The sequence below is a fragment of the Triticum dicoccoides genome, chromosome 4A (genome assembly GCF_002162155.2).
Source record: "Triticum dicoccoides isolate Atlit2015 ecotype Zavitan chromosome 4A, WEW_v2.0, whole genome shotgun sequence".
Lineage (NCBI taxonomy): Eukaryota > Viridiplantae > Streptophyta > Magnoliopsida > Poales > Poaceae > Triticum > Triticum dicoccoides.
This window is the reverse complement of record NC_041386.1, coordinates 35389319-35404045: the sequence shown is the minus strand read 5'-3', so window position 1 is coordinate 35404045 and position 14727 is coordinate 35389319. Positions and strand designations below refer to the sequence as shown.

General features: G+C 44.7%; 1 protein-coding gene across 1 annotated transcript; it reads right to left on the bottom strand.

Annotated features, from left to right (window-relative positions):
• Positions 1 to 12579: 12579 nt before the first annotated feature.
• LOC119283386 (WAT1-related protein At1g68170-like) lies at positions 12580 to 14382 on the bottom strand. Its single transcript, XM_037562951.1, has 7 exons — positions 14183 to 14382; positions 13975 to 14037; positions 13733 to 13852; positions 13213 to 13630; positions 12978 to 13129; positions 12684 to 12876; positions 12580 to 12630 (listed from the first exon to the last, which is right to left on the bottom strand). Exons 1-7 carry the CDS (start codon positions 14380 to 14382, stop codon positions 12580 to 12582), a joined length of 1197 nt encoding a protein of 398 aa, XP_037418848.1.
• Positions 14383 to 14727: the final 345 nt, after the last annotated feature.

Here is a 14727-nt window from a genome sequence, read left to right as displayed (position 1 = left end):
GCAGCACAGCTACGGTAAGTATTTTCCTCAGTTATGAAACCAAGGTTATCAATCCAGTAGGAGAACCAAGCAACACTATATAAACGATACCTGCACACAATGAACAAATACTTGCAACCCGACGCGTAAGAGGGGTTGTCAACCCCTCCTCGGTAAAAAGATAGATTAAACTATATGAGATTGGATAAATAGGTCTAGCAAAAGCACAAAATAAAATAAGTAAATAAAAAGTGTAGGAAGGTATTTTTGTGTTTTTGGAATAATAGATCTGAAAGCAATATGATAAAATATAGACTCGGGGGCCGTAGATTTCACTAGTGGCTTCTCTCGAGAAAATAGCATATGATGGGTAAACAAATTACTGTTGGGCAATTGAAAGAAGAACAAATAATTATGACGATATCCAAGGCAATGATCGTGTATATAGGCACCACTTTCAAGATTAGTAGACCGATTCCTGCCTGCATCTACTACTATTACTCTACACATCGACCGCTATCCAGCATGCATCTAGTGTATTAAGTTTATGGAGAAACGGAGTAATGCAATAAGAACAATGACATGATGTAGACAAGATCTATTCATGTAGGAATAGACCCCATCTTTTTATCCTTAATAGCAAGGATACATGCGTGCCTCGCTACCCCTTATGTCACTGAGTGAGGACACCGCAAGATCAAACCCATGACAAAGCACCTCATCCATTGCAAGAAAAATTAATCTAGTTGGCCTAACTAAACCAAAGATTCGGAGAAGAAATACAAGGCTATAACAATCATACATATAAGATATTAAAGAAAACTCAAATAATATTCATGGATAGATTTGATCATAAACTCAAACTTCATCAGATCCCATCAAGCACACCACAAAAAGTCATTACATGAAATAGATCTCCAAGAACATCGAGGAGAACATTGTATTGAGAATCAAAAAGAGAGAAGAAACCATCTAGCTACTGCCTACGGACCTGTAGGTCTATGGTGAACTACTCACGCATCATCGAAGGAGAACCAATAAGGATGATGAACCCCTTCGTGACCGCGTTCCCCTCTGACAGAGTGCCGAAATAGGGCTCTAGATTGGATCTCGTGGTTCTGGAACTTGCGGCTGCTGGAATTGTGTTTCGATCGCTCCCCTAGGGTTTATGGAATATCTGAGTATTTATAGAGCTAAAAGGCGGTGCAATGAAGCTCCATGGGCCCCACCACCCATCAGGGCGCGCTGGGCCTCCTAGCGCGCCCTGGTGGGTTGTGGGCCCCATGGGCCTTCCCTCGTCCACTTCCTTGGCTCCCAAGTTGTCTTCTGGTCCAAAAAATCTCCAAAAAGTTTTTGTGCATTTGGACTCCGTTTGGTATTGATATTCTACGAAGTAAACAACAAACAAAAAAATAGCAACTCGCACTGGGCACTATGTCAATAGGTTAGTCCCAAAAAATGATAAAGTTGCTATAAAATGATTGTAAAACATCAAATAACGATAATATAACAGCATGAAACAATCAAAAATTATAGATACGTTGGAGACGTATCACGCATCACCATCATGTAACAAGAGCTGCCACCAGATCTGCGCTGCCACACGACATGCTGCCATGGCCATGAACACGAGTGTGCCAAGCCCCTCCCCCCCACCTTCCTGACGTCGCGATGGCATTGCCGATGACCCCTCCGGCGACAATGATGCGAGAATGAGAGGAGGAACACTAGTGGATGGTGGCTATGGTTCCGCCATGTCGCCAGGTTGGGCGACGTAGGGATAGGGATGAAGTGTTTTTCCACTTTGTTGCTCCTGGTTGCCATAGACGTATGCATGATAACTGTTGCTTTGTCAGTGTAGTGTTCGTGTGTATTTTGGTTGGATCCTTTCAATCTATGATTCTCTTCATCGATTATGGTTGCTATTTTAGTGTGCTGGTCCTTTGGGGGCTTAGCACAATGACTTCTCGACTGTTTAATACAATAAGGTTTGCCCGACTCCGCTGAGGAGGGGCGATGACAGCAGCGCGCCTTCGGCTCACTCCCGTGCTTGTAGTCATCGCCAGGTGGTCTACAAGCATGCATGTATTCTTGCAAAAAATATATACGAACATGCATGTAATTTCTATTATCTTGTGTTCTTTGTACTACCATGATGTTTGGGAGTAGATTCGAAGTTTTCTCGCAATTTTTTAAGCATGAACTTGCCTAATTTTCCAACAGGTGTGAGACAAGATTTTTATTTTTTATTTAGATGGGAGAATTTTCAACCCTCTAATAAGAATGTGAAATGTTAGGTTGGTGGGGTAGCTTCACCACAATTGAAAGAATCTTGATTGGGGCAAAGTGTACGGTAAGGATAGTCATAGTGGGAGTAACTTAGCTAGTAACATAACATATTTCAGAACAAGTTCGCTTATGTGATAGCTAGTTAATGAAAAGAGAGGTGTTTGGAGGAACATACATATTAGAGCATGGTTAAAAGTACAGGGAGCTGGTGACTATATGATGTTGCCATGTCAACTGTAGCCAAACATATAGCCGGCAAGTATAATAGTTAGATGTAAATAAGTACTAGTTCATTGATACATGACCCACCTCCATCCCTCACAAAGTGTCTAGGAGCACGTGCTACAACCGACTGTTAGTTTGTAGTCCTCTTGTCTTCTCTCTCTTTCAGCTCAGTATAAATATATTACTTTTAGTCTTATAGCCCGTCTATATCACCTTATTGTACTTCCTTTATTTAACATCACGTAGCGTTTTTCAAGAAAAATTGAGTCTACAAGTTAATAAATGCAACCATATACTCCCTTCGTCCCATGAAGTATGTACGTTTGAGTTTAAAATTTGTCCACAAAAGGGTATACTTCTATCTTTACAATGCACTTTAAAGTATTTTCTCTCATTACACGGTAGTCAAGACCAATAACATTCTATACATAATCTTCTTAATTTCTGCATGCACTTAGCTCATTTGGGGTTGAGTAATTAAAGAGGAGAGAGAGGTGGCTTCCATCTTCCCATGCATTTTTACTCCATTCCATAATTTGTCCTAAAATTTCTAGATGTATACTTTTCACCGGACGGAGGGAGTATCATACTCCCTCCGTCATGGTTTAGAAGGCTTGCTTGAAAATTCTCTGGGACGTATGTGGTTATCTATTGGTTGTGGTATGGGCTAAAAAATAGCATTCACACTACGCATGCATATAGAAATAGTATATCGGAGTACTAATTAGCTACTAGAAATAAATGCAATGAGCCCTAAACCTTGTCTATTGTGGAAACGCACGCAAATTTAACTGTGCCTTCTAAACCGTGACGGAGGGAGTACTACTTCTATGACATTTATACTCCCTCCATTCTCTTATATAAGGTCACACACTCAAATTACAGGTACTCCCTCCGTTTGGAATTACTTGTCACGGAAATGGATGTATCTAGATGTATTTTAGTTCTAGATACATCCATATCCGAGACAAATAATCCAAACGAAGAGAGTACTGTTGGGGAACGTAGCATAAATTCAAAATTTTCCTACGTGTCACCAAGATCTATCTATGGAGTCATCTAGCAACGAGGGAGGAGTGGATCTATATACCCTTGTAGATCACGCGTGGAAGCGTTCAAGAGAACGGGGTTGATGGAGTCGTACTCGTTGTGATCCAAATCACCGATGATCCTAGCGCCGAACGGACGGCACCTCCGCGTTCAACACACGTACGGAGCAGCGACGTCTCCTCCTTCTTGATCCAGCAAGGGGGGAGGAGAGGTTGATGGAGATCCAGCAGCACGACGGCGTGGTGGTGGAAGTAGCGGGATTCCAATAGGGCTTCGCCAAGCGCTGCGGGAGGAGGGAGATGTGTCATGGGACGGAGAGGGAGGCGCCAGGGCTTAGATATGGCTGCCCTCCCTTCCCCCACTATATATAGGGCCAAGGGAGAGGGGGGGGCGCAGCCTTGGCCCTTCCTCCAAGGAAGGGTGCGGCCAGGGAGGAGTCCATCCTCCCCAAGGCACCTAGGAGGTGCCTTCCCCCTTTAGGACTCTTCCTTTCCCTTATCTCTTGGCGCATGGGCCTCTTGGGGCTAGTGCCCTTGTCCCATATAGGCCAAGGCGCACACCCCTACAGCCCATGTGCCCCCCCGGGGCAGGTGGACCCCCTTGGTGGACCCCCGGACCCCTTTCGGCACTCCCGGTACAATACCGATAATGCGCGAAACTTTTCCGGCGACCAAAACAAGACTTCCCATATATAAATCTTTACCTCCGGACCATTCCTGAACTCCTCGTGACGTCCGCGATCTCATCCGGGACTCCGAACAACTTTCGGGTTACCGCATACTAATATCTCTATAACTCTAGCGTCACCGAACCTTAAGTGTGTAGACCCTACGGGTTCGGGAGACATGCAGACATGACCGAGATGACTCTCCGGTCAATAACCATCAGCGGGATCTGGATACCCATGTTGGCTCTCACATGTTCCACGATGATCTCATCGGATGAACCACGATGTCAAGGACTTAATCAATCCCGTATACAATTCCCTTTGTCTAGCGGTACGATACTTGCCCGAGATTCAATCGTCGGTATCCCGATACCTTGTTCAATCTCGTTACCGGCAAGTCTCTTTTACTCGTTCCGTAACACATCATCCCGTGATCAACTCCTTGATCACATTGTGCACATTATGATGATGTCCTACCGAGTGGGCCCAGAGATACCTCTCCGTTTACACGGAGTGACAAATCCCAGTCTTGATTCGTGCCAACCCAACAGATACTTTCGGAGATACCTGTAGTGTACCTTTATAGCCACCCAGTTACGTTGTGACGTTTGGCACACCCAAAGCACTCCTACAGTATCCGAGAGTTGCACAATCTCATGGTCTAAGGAAATGATACCTGACATTAGAAAAGCTTTAGCATACGAACTACATGATCTTGTGCTAGGCTTAGGATTGGGTCTTGTCCATCACATCATTCTCCTAATGTTGTGATCCCGTTATCAACGACATCCAATGTCCATGCTTAGGAAACCGTGACCATCTATTGATCAACGAGCTAGCCAACTAGAGGCTTACTAGGGACATGGTGTTGTCTATGTATCCACACATGTATTTGAGTTTCCTATCAATACAATTCTAGCATGGATAATAAACGATTATCATGAACAAGGAAATATAATAATAATCAATTTATTATTGCCTCCAGGGCATATTTCCAACAGTCTCCCACTTGCACTAGAGTCAATAATCCAGTTCACATCGATATGTGATTAACACTCAAGGTCACATCCCTATGTGACTAACACCCAAAGAGTTTACTAGAGTCAGTAATCTAGTTCACATTACCATGTGATTAACACTCGATGAGTTCTGGGTTTGATCATGTTATGCTTGTGAGAGATGTTATTGTCAACGGGTCTGAATCTTTCAGATCCGTGTGTGCTTTACAAATCTCTATGTCATCTCCTAGATGCAGCTACCACGTTCTATTTGGAGCTATTCCAAATAACTGTTCTACTATACGAATCCAGTTTACTACTCAGAATAATCTGGATTAGTGTCAAAGTTTGCATCGGCGTAACCCTTTACGACGAACTCTTTTACCACCTCCATAATCGAGAAAATTCCTTAGTCCACTAGTTACTAAGGATAACTTTGACCGCTGTCCTGTGATCCATTCTTGGATGACTCTTGTACCCCTTGACTGACTCATGGCAAGGCACACTTCAGGTGCGGTACACAGCATAGCATACTGTAGAGCCTACGTCTAAAGCATAGGGGACGACCTTCGTCCTTTCTCTCTATTCTGCCACGGTCAGGTTTCGAGTCTTACTCAATGTTCACACCTTATAACACAGCCAAGAACTCCTTCTTTGCCGATCCATTTTGAACTCCTTCAAAATCTTGTCACGGTATGTATTCATTTGGAAGTACCATTAAGCGTTTTGATCTATCCTTATAGATCTTGATGCTCAATGTTCAAGTAGCTTAATCCAGGCTTTCCATTGAAAAACACTTTTCAAATAACTCTGCATGCTTTCCAGAAATTCTACATCATTTCCGATCAACAATATGTTAACAACATATACTCATCAGAAATTCTATAGTGCTCCCACTCACTTATTTGGAAATACAAGTTTCTCATAAACTTTGTATACACCCAAAACTTTGATCATCTCATCAAAGCATACATTCCAACTCCGAGATGCTTACTCCAGTCCTTAGAAGGATTGCTGGAGCTTTGCATACTTGTTAGCATCTTTCAGGATTGACAAAACCTTTCGGTTGTATCACATACAACCTTTCCTCAAAAATCATTGAGGAAACAATGTTTTGACATCCTATCTGCAAGATTTCATAAATAATGCAGTAATTGCTAATATAATTCCAACAGACTCTTAGCATCGCTACGAGTGAGAAAGTCTCATCGTAGTCAACTCCTTGAACTTGTCGGAAAACATCTTAACGAGAAGTCGAGCTTTCTTAATGGTGATACTTGCCATCATTGTCCATCTTCCTTTTAAAAATCCATCTGTACTCAACAGCCTTACGACCATCGAGCCGTTCCGCCAAAGTCTACACTTTGTTTTCATATATGGATCCTCTCTCGGATTATATGGCCTCGAGCCATTTTGGAATCCAGGCCCACCATCGCTTCTCCATAGCTCGTAGGTTCATTGTTGTCTAGCAACATGACTTCCAAGACAGGATTACGTACCACTCTGAAGTAGTACGCATCCTTGTCATCCTACGAGGTTTGGTAGTGACTTGATCTGAAGTTTCATGATCACTATCATAAGCTTCCACTTCAATTGGTGTAGGTGCCACAGGAACAACTTCCTGTGCCCTGCCACACACTAGTTGAAGAGACGGTTCAATAACCTCATCAAGTCTCCACCATCCTCCCACTCAATTCTTTCGAGAGAAACTTTTCCTCGAGAAAGGACCCGATTCTAGAAACAATCCCTTATTGCTTTTGAATCTGAGACAGGAGGTATACCCAACTGTTTTGGGTGTCCTATGAAGATGCATTTATCCGCTTTGGGTTCGAGCTTATCAGCCTGAAAACTTTTTCACATAAGCGTCGCAGCCCCAAACTTTTAAGAAATGACAGCTTAGGTTTCTCTAAACCATAGTTCATACGGTGTCATCTCATCGGAATTACGTGGTGCCCTTTTAAAGTGAATGTGGTTGTCTCTAATGCCTAACCCATAAACTATCATGGTAATTCGATAAGAGAGATCATGGTATGCATCATATCCAATAGGGTGCAGTTATGATGTACGGACACACCATCACACCATGGTGTTCCTGGCTGTATTGGTTGTGAAACAATTTCCACAGTGTCTTAATTCTGTGCCAAACTCGTAATTCAGATATTCATCTCTACGATCATATCATAGACATTTTATCCTCTTGTCACGACGATGTTCAACTTCACTCTGAAATTACTTGAACCTTTCAATAATTCAGACTTATATTTTATCAAGTAAATATACTCAGTATCTACTCAAATCATCTGTGAAGTAAGAACATAACAATATCCACTACATGCCTCAACACTCATTGGACTGTGCACATCAAGATGTATTACTTCCAACAAGTTGCTTTCTTGTTCCATTTTACTGAAAACGAGGCTTTCAGTCATCTTGCCCATGTGGTATGATTTGCATGTCTCAAGTGATTCAAAATCAAGTGAGTCCAAACGATCCATCTGTATAGAGTTTCTTCATGCATATCTACCAACAAACATGGTTCGCATGTCTCAATCCTTTCAAAAATGAGTGAGTCCAAAGATCCATCAACATGGAGCTTCTTCATGCGTTTTATACCGATATGACTTAAGTGGCAGTGCCACAAGTAGGTGGTACTATCATTACTATCTTATATCTTTTGGCATGAACATGTGTATCACTATGATCGAGATTTAATAAACCATTCATTTTAGGTGTAAGACCATTGAAGATATTATTCAAATAAACAGAGTAACCATTATTCTCCTTAAATGAATAACCGTATTGCGATAGACGTAATCCAATCATGTCTATGCTCAACGCAAACACCAATCTCGATGGTAGAGGGAGCGTACGATATTTGATCAACCTTGGAAATACTTCCAACACATATCGTCATCTCACCTTTTAGCTAGTCTCCGTTTATTACGTAGCTTTTATTTTGAGTTACTAACACTTAGCAACCGAACCGGTATCTAATACCCTGGTGCTACCAGGAGTACTAGTAAAGTACAAATTGTAATGCATATCCAATATACTTCTGTCGACCTTGCCAGCCTTCTCATCTACCAAGTATCTAGGGTGGTTCTGCTTCAGTGACTGTTCCCCTTATTACAGAAGCACTTAGTCTCGGGCTTGGGTTCAACTTTTGGGTTTCTTCACTAGAGTAGCAGCTGAATTGCCATTTCATGAAGTATCCCTTCTTGCCCTTTCCCTTCTTGAAACTAGTGGTTTCACCAACCATCAACAATTGATGCTCCTTCTTGATCTCTACTTTTGTGGTGTCAAACATCGCGAATATCTCAAGGATCATCATATATGTCCCTGATATATTATAGTTCATCACGAAGCTCAAGCAGCTTGGTGGTAATGACTTTGGAGAACCATCACTATTTCATCTGGAAGATCAACTCCCACTCGATTCAAGCGATTGTTGTACTCAGACAATCTGAGCACAAGTTCAACAATTGAGCTTTTCTCCCTTAGTTTGCAGGCTAAGAAAATCGTCGGCGGTCTTATACCTCTTGACGTGGGCACGAGCCTGAAATCCCAATTTCAGTCCTTGGAACATCTCATATGTTCTGTGATGTTTCAAAAACGTCTTTGGTGCCTCAATTCTAAACCATTTAGCATTACGCACTGAACTATCATGTAGTCATCAAAACGTGTATGTCAGATGTTCGCAACATCCACAGACGACATTCGAGGTTCAGCACACTGAGCGGTGCATTAAGGACATAAGCCTTTTACTGTCTGCATAATTGCTACTATCAACTTTCAACTAAATTTTCTCTAGGAACATATCTAAACAGTAGAACAGAAACGTGAGCCACGACATAATTTGCGAAGACCTTTTGACTATGTTCAGGATAATTAAGTTCATCTTATGAACTCCCACTCAGATAGACATCCCTCTAGTCATCTAAGTGATTACATGATCCGAGTCAACTAGGCCGTGTCCGATCATCACGTGAGACGGACTAGTCATCATCGGTGAACATCTTCATGTTGATCGTATCTACCATACGACTCATGCTCGACCTTTCGGTCTCTTGTGTTCCGAGGCCATGTCTGTACATGCTAGGCTCGTCAAGTCAACCTAAGTGTTTCGCATGTGTTCCGAGGCCATGTCTATACATGCTAGGCTCGTCAACACCCGTTGTATTCTAACGTAAGAATCTATCACACCCGATCATCACGTGGTGCTTCGAAACGACGAACTTTCGCAACGGTGCACAGTTAGGGGGAACACTTTCTTGAAATTTTAATGAGGGATCATCTTATTTACTATCGTTGTTCTAAGCAAATAAGATGTATAAACATGATAAACATCACATGCAATCAAATAGTGACATGATATGGCCAATATCATATTGCTCCTTTTGATCTCCATCTTCGGGGCTCCATGATCATCATCGTCACCGGCATGACACCATGATCTCCATCATCATGATCTCCATCATCATGATCTCCATCATCATGATCTCCATCATCGTGTCTTCATGAAGTTGTCTCGCCAACTATTACTTCTACTACTATGGCTAACGGTTAGCAATAAAGTAAAGTAATTACATGATGTTTATGTTGACACGCAGGTCATAAATAAATTAAGACAACTCCTATGGCTCCTGCCGGTTGTCATACTCATCGACATGCAAGTCGTGATTCCTATTACAAGAACATGATCATCTCATACATCACATATATCATTCATCACATCCTTTGGCCATATCACATCACATAGCATACCCTACAAAAATAAGTTAGACGTCCTCTAATTGTTGTTTGCATGTTTTACGTGGCTGCTATGGGTTTCTAGCAAGAACGTTTCTTACCTACGCAAAAACCACAACGTGATATGCCAATTGCTATTTACCCTTCATAAGGATCCTTTTCATCGAATCCGATCCGACTAAAGTGGGAGAGACAGACACCCGCTAGCCACCTTATGCAACTAGTGCATGTCAGTCGGTGGAACCAGTCTCACGCAAGAGTACGTGTAAGGTTGGTCCGGGCCGCTTCATCCCACAATGCCGCCGAATCAAGATTGGACTAGTAACGGTAAGCATATTGAACAAAATCAACGCCCACAACTACTTTGTGTTCTACTCGTGCATAGAAACTACGCATAGACCTAGCTCATGATGCCACTGTTGGGGAACGTAGCATAAATTCAAAATTTTCCTACGTGTCACCAAGATCTATCTATGGAGTCATCTAGCAACGAGGGAGGAGTGGATCTACATACCCTTGTAGATCGCGCGCGAAAGCGTTCAAGAGAACGGGGTTGATGGAGTCGTACTCGTCGTGATCCAAATCACCGATGATCCTAGCGCCGAACGGGCGGCACCTCCGCGTTCAACACACGTACGGAGCAGCGACGTCTCCTCCTTCTTGATCCAGCAAGGGGGGAGGAGAGGTTGATGGAGATCCAGCAGCACGACGGCGTGGTGGTGGAAGTAGCGGGATTCCAACAGGGCTTCGCCAAGCGCTGCGGGAGGAGGGAGATGTGTCATGGGAGGGAGAGGGAGGCGCCAGGGCTTAGATATGGCTGCCCTCCCTTCCCCCCACTATATATAGGGCCAAGGGAGAGGGGGGGCGCAGCCTTGGCCCTTCCTCCAAGGAAGGGTGCGGCCAGGGAGGAGTCCATCCTCCCCAAGGCACCTAGGAGGTGCCTTCCCCCTTTAGGACTCTTCCTTTCCCTTATCTCTTGGCGCATGGGCCTCTTGGGGCTGGTGCCCTTGGCCCATATAGGCCAAGGCGCACACCCCTACAGCCCATGTGCCCCCCCGGGGCAGGTGGACCCCCGGACCCCTTTCGGCACTCCCGGTACAATACCGATAATGCGCGAAACTTTTCCGGCGACCAAAACAAGACTTCCCATATATAAATCTTTACCTCCGGACCATTCCGGAACTCCTCGTGACGTCCGGGATCTCATCCGGGACTCCGAACAACTTTCGTGTTACCGCATACTAATATCTCTATAACCCTAGCGTCACCGAACCTTAAGTGTGTAGACCCTACGGGTTCGGGAGACATGCAGACATGACCGAGATGACTCTCCGGTCAATAACCATCAGCGGGATCTGGATACCCATGTTGGCTCTCACATGTTCCACGATGATCTCATCGGATGAACCACGATGTCAAGGACTTAATCAATCCCGTATACAATTCCCTTTGTCTAGCGGTACGATACTTGCCCGAGATTCGATCGTCGGTATCCCGATACCTTGTTCAATCTCGTTACCGGCAAGTCTCTTTTACTCGTTCCGTAACACATCATCCCGTGATCAACTCCTTGATCACATTGTGCACATTATGATGATGTCCTACCGAGTGGGCCCAGAGATACCCCTCCGTTTACACGGAGTGACAAATCCCAGTCTTGATTCGTGCCAACCCAACAGATACTTTCGGAGATACCTGTAGTGTACCTTTATAGCCACCCAGTTACGTTGTGACGTTTGGCACACCCAAAGCACTCCTACGGTATCCGGGAGTTGCACAATCTTATGGTCTAAGGAAATGATACTTGACATTAGAAAAGCTTTAGCATACGAACTACATGATCTTGTGCTAGGCTTAGGATTGGGTCTTGTCCATCACATCATTCTCCTAATGATGTGATCCCGTTATCAACGACATCCAATGTCCATGCTCAGGAAACCGTGACCATCTATTGATCAACGAGCTAGCCAACTAGAGGCTTACTAGGGACATGGTGTTGTCTATGTATCCACACATGTATTTGAGTTTCCTATCAATATATTTTAGCATGGATAATAAACGATTATCATGAATAAGGAAATATAATAATAATCAATTTATTATTGCCTCTAGGGCATATTTCCAACAAGTACCAAGGTAAAATTTAATGACTGCTTTGCAAGCCAACTTTTTTTTCTAGTTAACCGGGATCATTAATACGTCCGCATGCATGCAAGGAATGAATGGGAAGAAAGTAGCACAATGTCATTATGACTACATGCATGCAAGTATTAAACAAGTCGCCAGTGCGAGGAAACATCATTAAATTTTGTCTCGGTTACTGTTAGTGGTCTTGTATAGATGCAAAATGTATTTTTTATAGTGGCCTTGTATAAGGGAATGAGGGAGTACTATGATATGGTACAGTCAGCACACTATAAGGATTAAACAATTATATTTCTGCTGAGTTCGATGAGATAGAAGAGGAGACAGAAGGGAAGCAGACTGTAAATTAACAGCCGGCTGCAGCCCGAACTCCAAAAATGAGTGAATCTAGATATTCTAATATGGACCATGCATTAATAAAGTAGTATTACTTAGCAACTAGCTACTATACATGTTGACTATTACGTTGACTATATGTCACATGGCAACTCCATATAACCTGTTGTTGGCTATGCTATTAACCGTGCTCTGAAGATAGTAACATAGACTAGTGTCATATGCATGACACTAGTCTAAGTTACTCTCACTATGACTAGCCTAAAGTCTTTATTTTCCTCATTAACTTCACGGTTAGCCTGTGGAACGGACTCCTTGCCCAGCACGTCGTCTTGACCAACAAGTTTTGGCGCATCGGCTTCTTGTTCATCTTCCTCTTTGGCCTTGCCCCATAGCACCATGTACAGCCCCGCCACGATTAGCACAGCACCAAGTACGCTGCAAAAGGAAAAATGGCAGCGCACACGCGACTCCCCGTGAGAAACTCAAACAGGCTCCACCATGTTAAAAGGCATGTGAGTTACTGAATAGGGCATCACATTCCGATGTGCAGGGCCTCGTTAAGGACGACGGAGCTCATGACGGCGACGAAGACGATGATGAGAGGTCCGAACATGGCGACGTAGAGGGGTCCTTTCTCCTGCAGGCACCACGACATGAGCGGGAAGGCGGACCCGGACGCCACGATACCCTGGACGTACGAATCAAACATCAGAAACATGGCATGGGCGTGAAGGGAGGAAGCAGTGGCCGGCCGATCAGCTGCCTGATTACCGCGAAAGCCGACGCGTAGAGCCTGATGTTGAGCCCGAGCCTCCAGTGGTCGGCGTCCCTGTGGATGCAGAGCGTGAGCAGCGTCGACTGGACCGCGCCGAAGACGCACACCAGAGCGGCGATGGAGTAGTGGCACGGGTAGACCTGGACGACCTTGGCCTGGATGGTGAGCCAGATCGCATAGCTGAAGCAGCCGGCGATGGCGAGAAACGAGCCGAGAATCCGAGAACCCGCGGCCGGCTGCGGCCGGAGCTGGCGATCGCCGCTGGCGTGGCTGAGCCCGGTGTGCGCCAGACGGTGGAGGAACCCCATCTCCGGGCCCTTGTAGAACGTCAGCAGCATCGCGCCGCCCAGGCCGACCAGGGTTCCCGCCAGTTTCGCTTGACCGCTGGGCTTTCTGAGCTTCAAAGTCTCCATCCTGTTTTTCCATTTTTCAAGTGAGTCTGTGACTAGTACAGTATTCACTATCCAGAAAGGAATTGAGATTTTATAGAAATCTTTGATTAGTATGACGACCCACCTGCTCAGGATTGCGACGATGAAGGTAGCTTGAGGGGTGAGGTTGCTGAGAGCTGTGACGATGGTCGTCAAATTCGTCAGCTTGATGGCAAGCACCAACAGGTTCTGGTTCATGGTGACTCTGCATTTGTATTTATATATGTGAACAAACATAGTAAATCAACGTGGTTTTTCTTCTATCGACCAAAGAGTTCAAGTCTAGAGCATTTGCTAGCATGGTCATCAAAGAGAAGAAGAAGTTACCCGAACAGTCCACACAAGAATAACCCTGTCACAACCTTGATGGTTAGTGGTGGACGTTTCTTCCTAGAGATCACACCGCAGCCGTATTAGTCAGCAACAAATCTTCTTTAACACATGTAGACTGTGTTCTGGCAGAGTGTATGCTCGTCTCACTATCTTGTGAGACAAATGTTTCACAAATGAGCGAGGATATTAAGAAGGCATGCACCTCTCGACGAGGAAGGCGATGGGGCAGAGGAACGCGGCGCCGAACATGGGCCTGTAGGCGACGAGGACACGGACGTCCATGCCGTCGTCGAGCGCGAGCTTGATGAAGATCTGCATAGCCGAGAAGACGAACTCCACCACCACCATCGCCGCCACCGGTCGAGCGGCCTCCAGCACGCTGCCTACTCCAACGATCCTCATGCTCTTTACGTGGAGCTCAGGGATGGGCTAACAGCTCAGGAATGAGATCGATCGACCGGTTAATGATCAGCCGGTAGATTTACACCAGTACTACTGGTATATACTGGTATTCGTCGGGTCTGTCCTAGCGATGTTAGCCAAGCGCATGTCCTTGTTTTCGAGTGCCCCGGCAGCAACAACAACTACACCGATGAAATCCGCACGTGTACGGACAGAGGAGCGGCGGCAAGCTGACATCATAGCACTGGTAATGCTGCTGCGGTGCTGCCGATCTGTATGCACGCAGGGGCGGGCCCACGTCAGTTCATCGGTGTTCAGTTGAATACTTTGTCACTAAATTATGCA